The 15,410-nt window shown below is 42.5% G+C and overlaps 1 protein-coding gene across 2 annotated transcripts in view; it reads right to left on the bottom strand.

Moving 5' to 3' along the window:
• LOC105492547 (alpha-1,6-mannosylglycoprotein 6-beta-N-acetylglucosaminyltransferase) overlaps positions 1-15,410 on the bottom strand; it is a 327,940-nt gene that overhangs the window by 181,499 nt on the left and 131,031 nt on the right. For both annotated transcript variants that reach the window (XM_011759746.3, XM_011759745.3), the window contains exon 3: positions 152-316. In XM_011759746.3, the coding sequence (XP_011758048.1) occupies positions 152-316 (165 nt within the window). The remainder of the gene's footprint in view (positions 1-151; positions 317-15,410) is intronic.

Here is a 15,410-nt window from a genome sequence, read left to right as displayed (position 1 = left end):
ATAAATTTAGACTTCTCTTTACAATGGCCATGCTAAGTTTATAGAATTTATATTATGTGGGTTCCAGTAAGAACCACTGCTCTCCTTTATTCTCTTCTTGGTCCAAAGCAGGGTGTGACTCCATATCAGGGCAGAGAATTGATATTTTTACCTGCCACATTAATTTTCTCAAGGGCAACCAAGCTGGGAACAGCTGTGGTGGAGTTGGTTGAGTTTGTTCCGGTGCCATTGACAACAAGATTGTCCACCTTCGACTCCAACTTGCCAATGCGCTGCAAAATGTTATCTAATAACACAGCAAGGGTTTTCTTCAGATCTGTAAAAGAAAGTGCAGACAATTTTAAAATTCTATGGCCTCTGCATATCTGTCTGGCTTGCTCTCTCTTCATCATGGAGAATAAAACTTCTCAAATGTTTCTGAAGTGGTACAAAAGATCTGTCAAACCACATCTGAAAGATGACAAGGGCCATCTTCATCTGGCCCAGATCCTACTAAATACATCAGTCTGTTGCAGAATGCAAGTCTGACAATAAGTGACATGGTATAACTATTTCCAGCTACTTGGTCAACAGGGAAAACTCCTTGTTAGCATCCTGCTATAGCACTACATTGAATTCCTCCTTACAGCACCATAGTTTCTCATACAAAGCATGACACCTCAAGGGTGCAGCAAGATCCCAAAGTAGCCTTTGGATCAAGTTCATTATTTTTCGTGTTGCATACTCTAGTATGTCCCAGTTTTTTAAAAAGTGTTCAATTCTGTTAGTTACATACACTAATACTTCATAAAAGCTACAGCTCCAGATTTTCAGGTCTGCTACACAACCCAGAATTGACTATAATCAGATTTAGGAAATATTTAAAGTAAAGATTAGAGTCATTCATTTGCTCACAAGTATTTATTAAGCTACTACTATGTGCCACATATTATTCTAGATGCTGGGGATATACTCTCATGGTTCTTACATTTAAGAGTTGGTTCCCTTTCTCACACATCTGACTACACATTAAAGAGTACTGCACTTCTCTCTGGATAAATTACAGGAACTCCTTCACCCCTATGGATGCATTTACTATTTGTAGACAAGATATTCAAAGAAAAAAAAAAAAGATAAGCTTAGACTCTCTCCTCTAAAAATTCATAATCACAGAAAGATATACTGACTTGTATGTGTCAGAAAAGCAGATGGGTGACTGCATAACCATCCATGGAAATAGAATCCAGACCCATTTCTGAATTGGGAGTGGGCCAGGGGAAAAGTGCAGAGTGTGGGTAGCAGGACTGAGAAAAGCCCTGAGTTAAGACAAACGGGAAGTTGCAACCTTCCTTTCTCCTGGAAAATAGCAAACTTGTCCCTGAGCAGATGCAGTGATCTGACCATGAAATAAACACACGTGGTCACATGAACAGCACAGATCACAGCCAGCGAACCTCGTCAAAGGTGCACCAGCCTGTTCCATTATGCCCAGTGAACCAGAAGCAGATGCTGGTGCTGTGCTTCTTGTACAGTGGCAGAATCTTGAGCCAAATAAATCTCTTTTCTTTATAAATTACCCAGGCTCAGGTATTTTTCATAGCAATGCAAAATGGACAACTGTTTTATCTTCACATCCTCCCCATGAGGTAGAAGTGACTCCATTTTACAGATAAGAAAACTGAGGTTCACAGATATTAAATAAGAAGCTGATAAAATGAGGGCTTGCCTCAGGACTGTTTAATTCCCTGATGTCTCAATGGGACCAATCAGAAGTCAAGAACCTGGGTAGAAAAAACAAACCAAGGGTGAAGTTCAGAGTCTTTCATCCATAACACAGTGGTTAAGGGCCTGACTTTGGAGCCAGAGTTCCTAGGTTTCAGTCCCACCTCTGGCATTCCTGTTTCCTTATCTGTAAAAGAGTGACATGAACAACACTTCAGCTTTGGGGTTGTGGAGAGGAGTTAATGAGTTAATATTTATAAAATGTTTTGAATACTGGCTGGCACATAATAAGCACTGCATAACCGCCTGTTAAATATATAAGTAAAATAAAGCCTTTCAGTGGAAAATGTTCTCATCCTTCCCAAAGAAATCTCTCCTCAGGTGATGCAAAGCTTTATTGCTTTATCCAAAGAGTCATGAGAGCACTCTCCTCTGCGGTCTGCAGTCCTACGGTCGGCATGACTCAGTCTGTCACAGGCACATCATTAGTTGGCACAGACAGCGGGAGTCGGTCACCTGTTCTGTCACTGAGTCTAATGCATCAACTGGCTCTCCAGAGTTCTGAAGAGTGCCAGAGGCCAGCCACGCAGAAGGGGGCAGTCGTGCCAGCGAGAAGGGGCAATGTTCAGTATAAAGAAATACTCCTCAGTATTTCTTTTCATTTCAGCCTCTTTGCCTAAAGCCTGTGTCATCAAGCCAGCTAGAATCCGAATACGATCTAGATAGCATTTAACTATCACCAGTAATTGTAATTGGCCAAGCACAGAAGCCCTGGCCCTCTAGTGTGACTTAACTCAGGATTTTTCAACCTCGGCACTACTGACACTTTGGGTCAGGTAATTCTTTGTCGTGGTAACTGTCCTTGCATTGTAGGATGTTTAGCAGCATCCCTGGTCTCTACTCCCTGAATGACAGCAGCAATTCTCCAGGTGTGGCAATCAAAAACGTCTGCAGACACTGCCAAATATCCCTTGGAGGGACAAAACTGCCCTCATTTGAGAACCGCTGAATTAGGTGCATTCTCTCAAACCCTCTGTATTCCCCACTGCCCTCTGTGAAGACTGAGAGAGAACTGTGATAGAGGGCTTACAGGAAAGGAAATGCCCACTGAATGAACCTGCATCATGTGTGACTTCCATTCACTGGAGGGACTGCTACAAATACAACGGAAAGTTGCAGTGAGGGAAGTCTGCCTTCCTCCCTAAGGGAGAGCTAACAGAACATGAGCCAATGCTGATGGGCTCTCAACAGACTACTGGACACAGTCCTCAATCCATTGTTACTGGTGATAGTCATTAGTGGAGCATACTCTAGGTAGGATACGAAGTTGTCACACTTATAATTAAGAAGATATTCTCCCTCAGTTCTCAAATTACAGTGACCAGTAAATACGACTGACCTACTATTTCTTGTTGACCCCATCTGCCAAAGATTGACCTTCTGTGACTGTGTGACATGGAGTGTAAAAGGGGATTCATGATGAGGAGGAGGGATCACCATCACCACAGCCACCCTGATATCACCTCCTCTACTTACTTAACTTTCTATATGCCAGGCAGTGTGCTGAGCACTTTAAATGAACTAATTCATTTAATCCTACCAAGACAATCTGAGGAGAATATGATCATCCCTACGCCCCTCTTACAAATAAATCACAGCACAGAGAGGCTAAATAATTTAGCAGAGGTGATTACAGACCCAGGACTCAAACCCAGTCTGGTTCCAGGGCTGATGGCTCTTACCCACTATGCTGCACTGCCTCTTAAGAACTACAACGGACCTGTCCACCAGCAAGCATCTCTGACTTGCTTCCCCTGAATCTACTTGTTAGAGAATAACCTCTGGGATTTTGCCATGTGTTCGTGGGAAAACATATACCAACCACTCTTAAGACTCACTCATGCCCCTGTCCTGTGGCAACTCTGGTCACCTGACCCAGTATCACTAAACATCCACCAGCTGACACTGGCAACTACCAAATACATCAAGTGATCCAAGATTTTTTTAAAATTAAGACTCTTTCTATATCTTCTCCCTTAAAATGAAGATGGAATATAAGGCTACTAAAAACCTTGAATTCTCTAAGCACTTTACCTGGGGAGGCATGTTTTCTCTCCCAATATGAAAGAAAAAAGTTCATTTTTAACTCAAGCAGCTACCCAAGTCACCATTTCAAAGCAGCCAACCCAAGATTAAGGATGTTCTTAATAAAAAACAATGACAGAGATGACGCCAAGCCCTTATCTGTATCATTATACAGTGCTTGGCACATTAAGTATGTGTTATGTAAGTAAAATGAATGAATGAAACAAACTATAGTACTCTCACAAATAAGGCTCAATAAATTATACGTTTCCAGGCAATGAAATTATTTTGCACCTTGTATTTTACTGTTAAACCTCCAAAAACTGTTAACAGTTTTATCACAATTTTAAAGAAATAACAGGCTGACATGATGGCTCATGTCTGTAATCCCAGCACTTTGGGAGGCCGAGACAGGTGGATCACCTGAGGTCAGGAGCTCAAGACCAACCTGGCCAATATGGTGAAACCCCGTCTCTACTAAAAATACAAAAATTAGCTGGGCGTGGTGGCATGTGCCTGTAGTCCCAGCTACTCAGAAAGCCGAGGCAGGAGAATCACTTGAACCCGGGTGGCGGAGGCTGCAGTGAACGAAGATCGTACTGCTACACTCCAGCCTGGGTAACACAGCCAGAGCAATACTCCATCTAACATAACATAACATAACATAACATAACATAACATAACATAACATAACATAACATAACATAACATTAGTTTTTTTGTTTGTGTTTTAATCTTTTTTTTTTTTTTTTTGAGATGGAGTCTTGTTCTGTGGCCAAGGGTGGAGTGCAGTGGCACGATCTCAGCTCACTGCAACCTCCGTCTCCTGGATTCAAGCGATTCTCCTGCCTCAGCCTCCTGAGTAGGTGGGATTACAGGCACCACCACGCCCAGCTAATTTTTGTAGTTTTAGTAGAGACGGGGTTTCACCATGTTGGTCAGGCTGGTCTCGAACTCCTGACCTCATGATCCACCCGCCTCAGCCTCCCACAGTGCTTGGATTACAGGTGTGAGTCGTCGCGCCGGTCTGTTTGTGTTTTAATCCTAATGGTAACCCTTTTATTCACTACAACTGTACAAAGAATTTCTATAGTTTAATAAAAATGAAAGAACAATATTACTCCAAATTCTTGTATAATATTTTAATATTTCATTGTGTCTTATAGTTATTATAGCCATAAAATGAGTCCTCAGCAAGATTATCATTTTCAATTACTAATGAGCTTTTAAAATTTTGTTTGTGGTTCAAAGCCTTCACAATAAAAATTTAATCCCAACATTACTACTGCAATTCTGCATTCCTAAAACTTACTGTACATGATGAAGATGAGATCAAAGTAGTTGAAAAACATTTAAAATGTCTCTCTAGGGAAAGCAGGCTTTGGTTTCTATCATGCCAGCATTCTTTGATAAATGGTAAGGTCGATTAAACTGCACTGGAACAGGTTATTTGACAGCTTCTGTTAAGTTTTCATTTCCAGGAAGCCATGGCATTAATGGGTAAGAAGTGACTGGAAGGGGCTGACAGACACATCCTTGAGCAGACAGCCAAGGAGCTATAACTGCAAATCACACTTTTCTCCATCTCTGGAATTCAAGGAGATGGATGGATCTCAATAGAAAGGAGGGCCCTACTGGTGGAATAAGGTTTATAGATCTATCAGCTAATAATGTGAGACTGCGAGGTAAACCTTCATTTCCCAGATCATCAAAATCAATCCATATTTCAGGAATTATCAAAAACGGCCATGCTTGGGAGCTACGCTGCCCACCACCCCATTTTTCCTGGAACATGCTTCTAAAGCAGTGGTTCTTAGCCCTGCTGTGCATCAGACTCACTTTGTGCAGAGTTACCAGGTTGCAACTTCAATGTACTAAATCCAGATCTGCAGAGTCCATCAAGGATTGGGGCACAGCCAAGGTTGAGATCTACTGTGAAGGTGCGGCTGCCATGATACTATGGCACAAAACCAACTATGCAATGAGCAAGGTCTTATATCTGAACTGCCAAAAATAATTTACATCTGTGCCTGCTCCTAAATCAAATCCCTTTTCACCATGGCTGCCCGAGAGGCAGAGCATGAACAACAGAGCCACAGAGCAGCTTCACTTGCTGCTCTGGAGAAACCGGCAAAGACGGGGCGTTAATGAGAAAGGAAGGTGCTAATGAAAAAAGAATTAACCTCAACCTCTTATTTCCATTGACTGTCAGGAATGTCAAGTTTTATCAATTATATATTTTTAAATTAATTTTAGAGTGACCTTTCCACAGAAAGATAATAGAGTTACAGTAATGACCCAAATAGAGTCCATTTATTATGTACAAGGACATTCGAAGCAGTGTTATTTATAAAATAGTGTTATTACAGATAAGAACTGGAAATTACCCAAACACACAACAAAAGATTAAATTACATTATGTCAGCCATTCATAAGATAGAATAAATCACTAGACTGTAAACTTAGGGAGGGCAGAGACCAAGTCTGCTTGTCATCTCTGTTTATGGCCACTAGCTATTAATATCAGGAGTTCAATAAATATTTGTTAAGTGGATGGATAAAAAAGGAAATGTGTACAGTCATCAAAAATACCTAATGGCATAAGGAAATGCAGTATCTTAATTTAAAAAAAGGCATATATTCATGTACATATAGACATATATACACACACGTATGTATCACTTTTTTTTAAAAGCAAAAAGAGAAATCAATCTTACTGGGTAAGATCTGCACTTAGAGGTAATATTTATTCTTTATTCAGCTCCATACTGCCTCATATGCTCTAATTTTACATAAAAATTCACATTATTTTCAAAGTCACAAAGGCATTAAGTGTTATTTTAAATATATATACATAGTACATGAATTGTACTCTTAAGAATCGAAGATAGCCGGGTGCAGTGGCTCAAGCCTGTAATCCCAGCACTTTGGGAGGCCCAGACGGGCGGATCACGAGGTCAGGAGATCGAGACCATCCTGGCTACCATGGTGAAACCCCGTCTCTACTAGAAAGTACAAAAAACTAGCCGAGTGTGGTGGCGGGCGCCTTAGTCCCAGCTACTCGGGAGGCTGAGGCAGGAGAATGGCGTGAACCCGGGAGGCGGAGCTCGCAGTGAGCTGAGATCCGGCCACTGCACTCCAGCCTGGGCGACAGAGCGAAACTCCGTCTCAAAAAAAAAAAAAGAACAAAAAAAGAAATCAAAGATAGTGCCACAGTACCCTAAAGTCACGTAAGGCATTACCCACCAGAAACATCTTAGTGACCCTTACTGCCTTATCTCATTTGAATTTTAAAGCCACATGTTGGATAATTTGCCTGCTCCTGAACTGACAAAGGTGGCTTCCACCCTGCAGTGGTCCCAGGCAGCAGATTCTGGACACAAAAGGGCATACAACAATTATCACACAGTCAAAGAGCAGCCCAGATGCTCGGCAACACTGACTAGCCTTCTCTTCTGAGTTAGAACTACAGATTTAAGATTTCACCAGAACTTCTGCCCAGAAGCAAATGTTTTTCCTAAGGTGATGCAGAGGGTGTCATTACTATCGAGGAAATTTCCATGCATTGGAATCTGGTAAAGGATCCTATCTAGGCCTGTTGATGATATTAAGTGCTTTATGGAATCTGTTAACATCCAGAATAGAGTTCTTAGGCTATTCTCTGAATTTTCCTAACATGTAGCCAGCTGCATGGAATAGAAACAAAGACTTGTAGCCTTTTTTATAGAAAAGGTAAGGAATCAGAAGTGCTGAGAGGTCAAGCCTATTGTCATCCATTGTCCTCACCTGACACCAGGGCCCGCACCTTCTTGGAAAGGGTGGCCTTGTACACTACTCCTTCCTGCTCACTGTACCATGCCAGAAACACCACCACCACCAATGCCCTGGTTAGATACAAAGGTGAACTTGGCCACACCCAGCTTATCTTACAGCCCACAGAGGAAAACTGTATCTTTTGAAGAGGGCAATGACAACCACATCTCCTAGTTTAGGAGGGTGGTGGCAAGCCTCACCTCTTCTGAAACAGAGCATATTTCCTCTCACATCTGGTCAGGCTCTACCCCTGTAAAGGCTAAGAACAGCTGCATAAACAGGTTGCTGAAGCCGTGTGTTCAAACGAAGATCAATGTCAGATCTACATGAACAGTTATGGCTGGGTGGTAACAGATGCAGGTACATATTCAAGTCAGAGTTAGTGATAACTAATAGGAAAGAATGCACTTTGATTAAGTACTAGTTGGGCACAGTGGCTCACACCTGTAATCCCAGCACTTTGGGAGGCTGAGGTGGGAGAATCACTTGAGGCCAGGAGTTTGAGACCAGCCTGGGCAAGACAGTGAGATTCCATCTTTAGATAAAATAACTTTTTTGTTTTAAAGTAGCCTAGCGTGGTGGCACGTGCCTACACTCTGGAGGCTGAGGTGGGCATAAGGCTTGAGTCTGGGAGGCGGTGGTTGCTAGAGCCATGATCACACTACTGTACTTCAGCCTTTGTGGCACAGCAAGACTATCTCCAAAACAAGACAAAACAAAAATAAAACAAAAACACCAAAAAAAAAAAAAAGTACAAGAATAATCTAAGTCAATCTAAGTGCCTAAATAAACTTTGTCATTTGTAATCCTCACAACAAGCCTATGAGATTAAGTGATATTATACTGTCTGTTTTACAAAAGAGGAAGTAAGCTTTAAGATGATCGGTGACTTGTTCAAGGTCACACATCAGTAAGGAACACAACGTGTTCCATCCCTCCAACAGAAACACTAACTACCTTCCAGAATAAACAATAGTTTCCATGTCAGGATCATGCATAATAGCTACTTGGAGCCTCTTAGATGCAAAGCCCATAGGGAATTTCTTCTCATTTCCTGCTTCACTAAAAACATTATTGTGATTTTCAAATGAGTCCCAGCTGTAACTGTACCACACAGAACATCACAGAGTTTCGCCAAGGGCTGCTGCTATTCATTCATGGCTCCTACTATGCGCCAGGCAGAAGGTACTAAGTTCCGGGGCACAGCAGGGAACAAAACAGACCAAAGTCCCTGCTCTTTCAGAACTTACATTGTAAGCGGGAGAGACACACGATCAGCTCATACAACAAATACTTGATGCTAAGTAGCTTGAGTGTTATAAAGAATGAGAGTAACAGTGGGCTTGGGCCCTCCTGTGAAGGAGGGAAGGCTAACTTCTCTGAAACAGAAGGAATGGGCATGGCTGTGTTCTAACAAACTTTATTTACAAACAAAGAAGGAAGATAAAAAAGGAAGGCGTGGGGGAGAGCAAATGCAGAGGCGCAGAGACAGGTGAATGCTCAGCCACCATGCAACAGTCTTGTCCTAGAAGACAGCCACCATGCCTTAGTAGACTTGAGAGGGTGTGGAGCTTTTTAGGGTGTCCGCAGCAGCATGAGGTCTGCCCAAGCACTTCTGACAGCAAAAGAGCACCAGGACACAGTTGGGAAGAAGCAGAGGGTCATAGAGAGCTATGGCCGCCAGGTAAGACAAGGGACATTCTGAGCCTTATCGTTTGAACATGGCAATGGCAGACTCCAACCCTACACATGTGCGTGCAATCCCTCCTCAATCCAGACTTGAAGTAGTGGTGCTGCATGAAAGAAAGGGTCTTAATGACTGAGGAGTAGAAGAATAAGCCCCTTATTCTGAGTTTACTTCTCCTGTCTAAAACATTCCCAAGGTCTTCCTCAGACCTTTTGACTGGCCTGGGTGTGCTTGTGAACTTGGCCTGACTTTGATGAGGATACTGGGCAGGCTGGACTCTACCACAGGATGGCTGGAGAAGTCCCAAGCCACAGAGAGGCCCATTTTTAGGTTCCAAGCTTTTTAAACCAAAAAGCCCTTTCTTTAATCACATCAGCCACGTCACCATAGAGTAACTAAAGCCTTCTCAGACACACCAAACAGCCCAGCTATTTTTTCCCCTACCAGTTTCACTCCAAGAACAGTGCATTTCCCTCAAGGGCAGGGAATTTCTACTTTGGCAACAGTGGTTTTCCACATTATCCCACAATAGTCCCAGTCCTCAAAAAAAAATAAAGACAGAAAAAAAGAAACCATTCCTATTCCTTGACCATATTTCCCTATTTGTAGGAAGAGAGACACAAAAGAAAAGTGAGGGGAAAAAAAAAAAACAAAACTAAAAAACCCTTTACATGCTTGCATCTTTAATGAAATCCAACCTGTTTTTATTCCTTTTTCACAAGAGAGGTGGAAGGCAACACTTGCAAAAGCTCTCATTCCAATCTCAGAACATTATCTGGATCTGCAACACACAGCAGCTGCTAACCTTTCAGAGCAATCTTCAGCAGTCCTAAATGGCGTTAACATACAGCATCCCAAGCCAATGAGGGCCAATCAGAAGCCCACTTGCAGTTACCTCTCCACTGCCCCCAACCAGCAACCAAAAGCCCTGTGCTGGTTCTCCAACCCCGGTGTATGCCTCCTTAAGGAGAAAACTTCCTTCCTCCCACAGAGAAAGCAGTGAACTATAGGGTGAGGTCGAGGTCTGGTTTCCGCATAAGAACATCCATATTGATACCAGAAGCCACAGCCTACAAGGCTCTGCATGAGCTGCTGGCTTCTCACCGCCTCAAACACCTTCCATGCCACTCCTTGCTCACTTTGTTTTAGCTACAGTGGCCTCCCTTCTACCCTGGAGTGCATATGCTGGCCTTAGGGCCTAGCACACACCATGCCTTCTCCCTGGCATGCTCTGCCTCCACCTCTTTCTTTCCACTGTACCTGGCTGCTCCTTGGTGTCATTTGGTTAAAAGTTACCTCCAGAGAGAGAGGTGACCTTCCAGTGCAAAGTAGCCCCTCAGATATTTTTTATTATTTATTTATTTATTTATTTATTTATTTTTTGAGACGGAGTCTCCCTCTGTCGCCCAGGCTGGAGTGCAGTGGCACAATCTTGGCTCACTACAAGCTCCGCCTCCCAGGTTCACACCATTCTCCTGCCTCGGCCTCCCGAGTAGCTGGGACTACAGGCGCCCGCCACCATGCACCACAAAAAAAAAAAAAAAAAAAATACTACTTTTTTTGTATTTTTAGTAGAGATGGGGTTTCACCATGTTAGCCAGGCTGGTCTCGATCTCCTGACCTTGTAATCCACCCGCCTCGGCCTCCCAAAGTGCTGGGATTACAGGCATCAGCCACCATACCTGGCCACCCCTCAGATATTTTAAATCCTATCCCCATTTTTCTTCCTGGAATGTACTCTGCTATCTGACTTTCTCTTGTTTATTATTTCTTCCTTCCAAAGATAACAAAGCATCTATGAGAGCAGGGCCTTTGTCCATCTGTTTCTCACTGTATGCACAAAATGTGGGGGATAGTCCAGCCAATGACAGACATTTCCTGAAGGACCAGGCTTGAAAAACAGAAGCCAAAGGGCCAGTCTAGGACTAAAAAGCTCAGGGAACCAGGAGACAGGCAGAAGGTAGGGAAGAGCAGGCACACAGAACCGGGAGGTCAAGGAGGAATCAGGCAGCAGGCAAGTGGGATGGGGGTCAGCAGAGAGAAACTGGGAGCCCACAGCTGTTTGAGCCTGAGCTGGCAGCTTTTCTAGGACAGTGCCCCAGCCCAGAGAAGCCAGGGTTAACAAGGTGTGGATGGACCATGAAGGGAAATGTCACCTCGCCTCAGGTTTCCATTACTGTTCATTAGAGAACACAAGTGGACCGGGTCTGTCCAGTTAGATAAGAGGTATCACTAGGGATCAGAATTTGGGTCAGGCTGTTGGAGACAGAGATCAATTCACCTCAGAAACAAGAATTGCATTGACTCGGGTGAGTGGCACCATCCATGACACAATTCCCGAGACGTCACTGGCAGGCATGGCCCCTGCCACACTGGCTGGGAGATGCAGAGGGCTCTCCTCTGCTGACCTGCAGAGGGCTCTGGCTCTATACTTGCCTGGGAGGCAAAAGCCAACACACTCCTCTCTAGACTGACAGAGTAATACACAGAAAAGCCCTCCACACTCCAATAACAAATGCACTGAATGTTCCACACGGGCTGCCCAGGAGATCTTCCAAGTATCACTTTGGAGTTGCCAAATCCCAAAGAAGTCCAGAAGTCTCTTTTAAAATCACCAAAACAAGGATGGGTTGGGGCAGGGAAGATATTCTTCAAGTTCTATTATTGAGTACTAGTCACAAGCCACACTAACAGCCAACAATAAGCACACAATGTCAGGCACCTGACACACAGCACCTTGCTCATGTCTCACAGTCCTTGGTGAGAGGCACTGACACCCCACTTTCAAGCAGTTTTGTGCTTCTAGGGCCTAAGTCATGCAGGCAGGATGTGGCAAAGACAAACCAGTTGGCTCCAAAACCCATGCTCCTAACCACTACAACTCTCGACCTGCCACTTAGAAGAAGCATTTTCAGAGGCTAGAGAAATGCTGCATTTATATATGTGCACCTTAACACAAGCATGAAAGAGACTTGGGACACACACATACCCACAAAATCCAGTAGATAGAGAGACTCACCAAGAGACTATCTAAGTCAGAGACTGATAAACATTTTTGGTAAAGAACCAGACAGTAAATATTTAGGCTTTGCAGTCTGTATGACAACTACTCAACTCTGCCATTATAGTGCAAAAGCAGCCACAGACTGCATGTAATCAAATGGGCATGGCTTTCTTTACAAACACAGGTATCAAGGAAGACTTGGCCCATAGGCCATGGTTTGATGACTCTGCCTTAGACCATGGGAGTCCTGGGAAGTAGCTGAATCAATAAGGAACTTGATCAGATGAGTATTTAGAATAACTATGGTGACTGCTGATCGATGGATTCAGAATGTTTCAGATGTATTATGAAATAAATACTGGAATTATCATGTTTATCTGTTATTGCATTTGTTACAAACAAGTGGGAGTGGAGGTGTTCCAATTTTAGAGCACAGGTCATAGTTCACCCAGCCCTGCTGCCCTGGAATCTCTAAACAGAAATTCTAATAAATCAGCAATCATCTAAAATCAGCTACTACAATCCCTCAAATACCTACTGTAGACCCATTTATCCTGAGAGCCTCTGATTATACCAATATGGGGATGAGAGAAAGAAGGAATTTTTTTCTTCATTTTGCTGGATTCATTTAAACCAGACACAAATCCCAGCCATACAGGATCAACTCTTCACTCTTTCAAAGCAGATGTGTAGGCAGTGCACTGCACATAGGTTGCATTTATGGCAAAAAAAAAAAAAAAAAAGAGACTGCAAACTAATGGCCCATGCATCCCCAACACCGTTCTGCCAGCCCAGCTACACTACTAAGAATCCTACATTCTCTGGACCACCATGTGACATTAACTGCCAGGGCTGCCTGCATGTCACACAATGTTACTGATACTGACAGATTCCAAGGGAAGCATATGTCATCAAAATGGCTCTCCAGCTTCTAGGACTGGCCCTGGACTATACTAATCCCTAGTACGATCCTCTCATTCAATCCACATTGTTGGTGCCAGAACTGGAAACCAGGGGTAAGACTAGGCTTTTAAGTTTAAAATAACTAAAATCAGGCCATGCACGGTGGCTCACACCTATAATCCCAGCACTTTGGGAGGTCGAAGCGGGCGGACCACCTGAGGTCAGGTGTCCGAGACCAGCCTGGCCAACATGGTGAAACCCCGTCTCTACTAAAAATACAACAAGCAGCTGGGCGTGGTGGTGTGTGCCTGTAATCCCAGCTACTCTGTAGGCTGAGGCTTGAACCTGGGAGGCGGGGGTTGCAGTGAGCCAAGATCATACCATTGCATTCCAGCTTGGGCAACAAAGCAAGACACTATCTCAGAAACAAACAAAAAACCTAAAACCAGTTATCTGCTTGATAACATCCTTAAAAAGATGATGTCAGATGGCGTTTGTGGTTTCCACTCTTAGTACAGTTCTCCAAGGTGGCAGGAAGGAGACAATTATCACATGTCTAAAGACATTTTGACTGTCACAACTAGGGAGCTGTTACTGGCATCTAGTGGGTAGAGACCCCAGAGATGCTGCTGAAATCCTATCCACAATCAAGACCTATTTAGACCAAAATGTCAATAGCACCAAATGAGACACCGTGTCTTAGGAGGATCTCACCATGTGATAACCCCCAATACCTCAAGCACATGCATACAAATCCAATTAAATTCCAGAAACTCAGCTCCCAAAACCACTTTGATATGTTCAAGTTGATTAGAAGAAAGAGAAAACTAGCAGTGTGAGTTAGAGTTACTCATGTGACCTGTTTGATTGTTTCTTTGTTGTTTTTGAGAAAAAGAAATTATTTTGCTAAGGTTCATCTACAAAAGTAAGTTGGAATGAATAATTTCTATAGTTTCTTTGAGATGCAAAGTCCTATGATTACAAGCATATAGGGTGGCTGAAATTCTAACAGCCTATTCTGAGATTTTTTTGTAACTTAAAAAATAATATCTCTGTGAGGCTGAAAAGCTAAGACCAAATTATTGTCCTTAAGTAGGGAAGCCTTCCCTATGAGATTTTTAGCAGTACACAAGAAATAAAAACAGCCAAAACAACTGGAGAAATTTAAAGCCTACAAATTTGCTATTTGTGGAGCTGCTGCTTGGCCATAGAAAAGGTTTGACAGACTAAGAGAAACAAGAGAAAATTACCACTGAGCTGTAACTCTTTCCCTTCAAAGCTATAACATGAAATGCATACAACCAGAAACTTTAAAACTGTACCTGTGTTACCTGCTACGTTATATACATTGGTAACACTAATGGTGACAATCAACTTTATTTTCTGTTGGTTTATCTCAACTACTCTGGAAACGTTACAAAAGTGTGAGTCGATGAGCAATTTTAAAATGCAACTCTAGGAAAAACTACCTAGTTGTTTTTCAGTGTAAGTTCCCACAGTCGAATCCCATTTTTTAAATCCATCAGTTCAAAAAAGATACCATTTTATTTAGATATATTAAAAGCCAATGCCTACACTTTTAACAGATTAAAAGCAGAGTATGATTATTTACATAGTAAGAACTAGAAAAGAATTTCTACAATGTTCCTTAGAAGCATCTTCTATAATAAATATATACACACACACACACACACACACACACGTGTGTATAAAATTTTACATATTTTTAAAAACAAGTTTTTTTCCCCTTTTGGAAAGAAAAAAGTACATGTATAACTGAGTATGATTTCCTGTGTCTGAACTCAATCTGCACTGAACTGTTGCTGCACATTTTTGGGAATCACGATTTGAACTCTGCATACTTCAGGGCACCTTCCTTGAGTGGGTCACAAAACAGAACTCCACTTTCTCCACCTCACCTAACCCCATTCTTGTATCTCATCTATACTATCATGGAGACCACTTCAGTGAGACCACTGAAACCTCAATTCAATGATCAGACTCTTTCACTCAACAACAGGTCATCTTCTACAGACCAATTCTGCTCTGCAAAACACAGCATATTCTAAAATCCATTTGCAATTTTTTTGTATTTGTGTATATATGTATATATTTTTGTGTGTGTATATGTAAAATATCAGAAAAATACACACTGAAATGTTAATTGTGGTTATTGCCTGGAGTAGTAGACTTATGTGTAATTTTTTTCTTTTTTTG

The sequence above is a fragment of the Macaca nemestrina genome, chromosome 11 (genome assembly GCF_043159975.1).
Source record: "Macaca nemestrina isolate mMacNem1 chromosome 11, mMacNem.hap1, whole genome shotgun sequence".
NCBI classification, from domain to species: Eukaryota; Metazoa; Chordata; class Mammalia; order Primates; family Cercopithecidae; genus Macaca; species Macaca nemestrina.
This window is presented reverse-complemented; position numbering and strand designations above follow the sequence as displayed.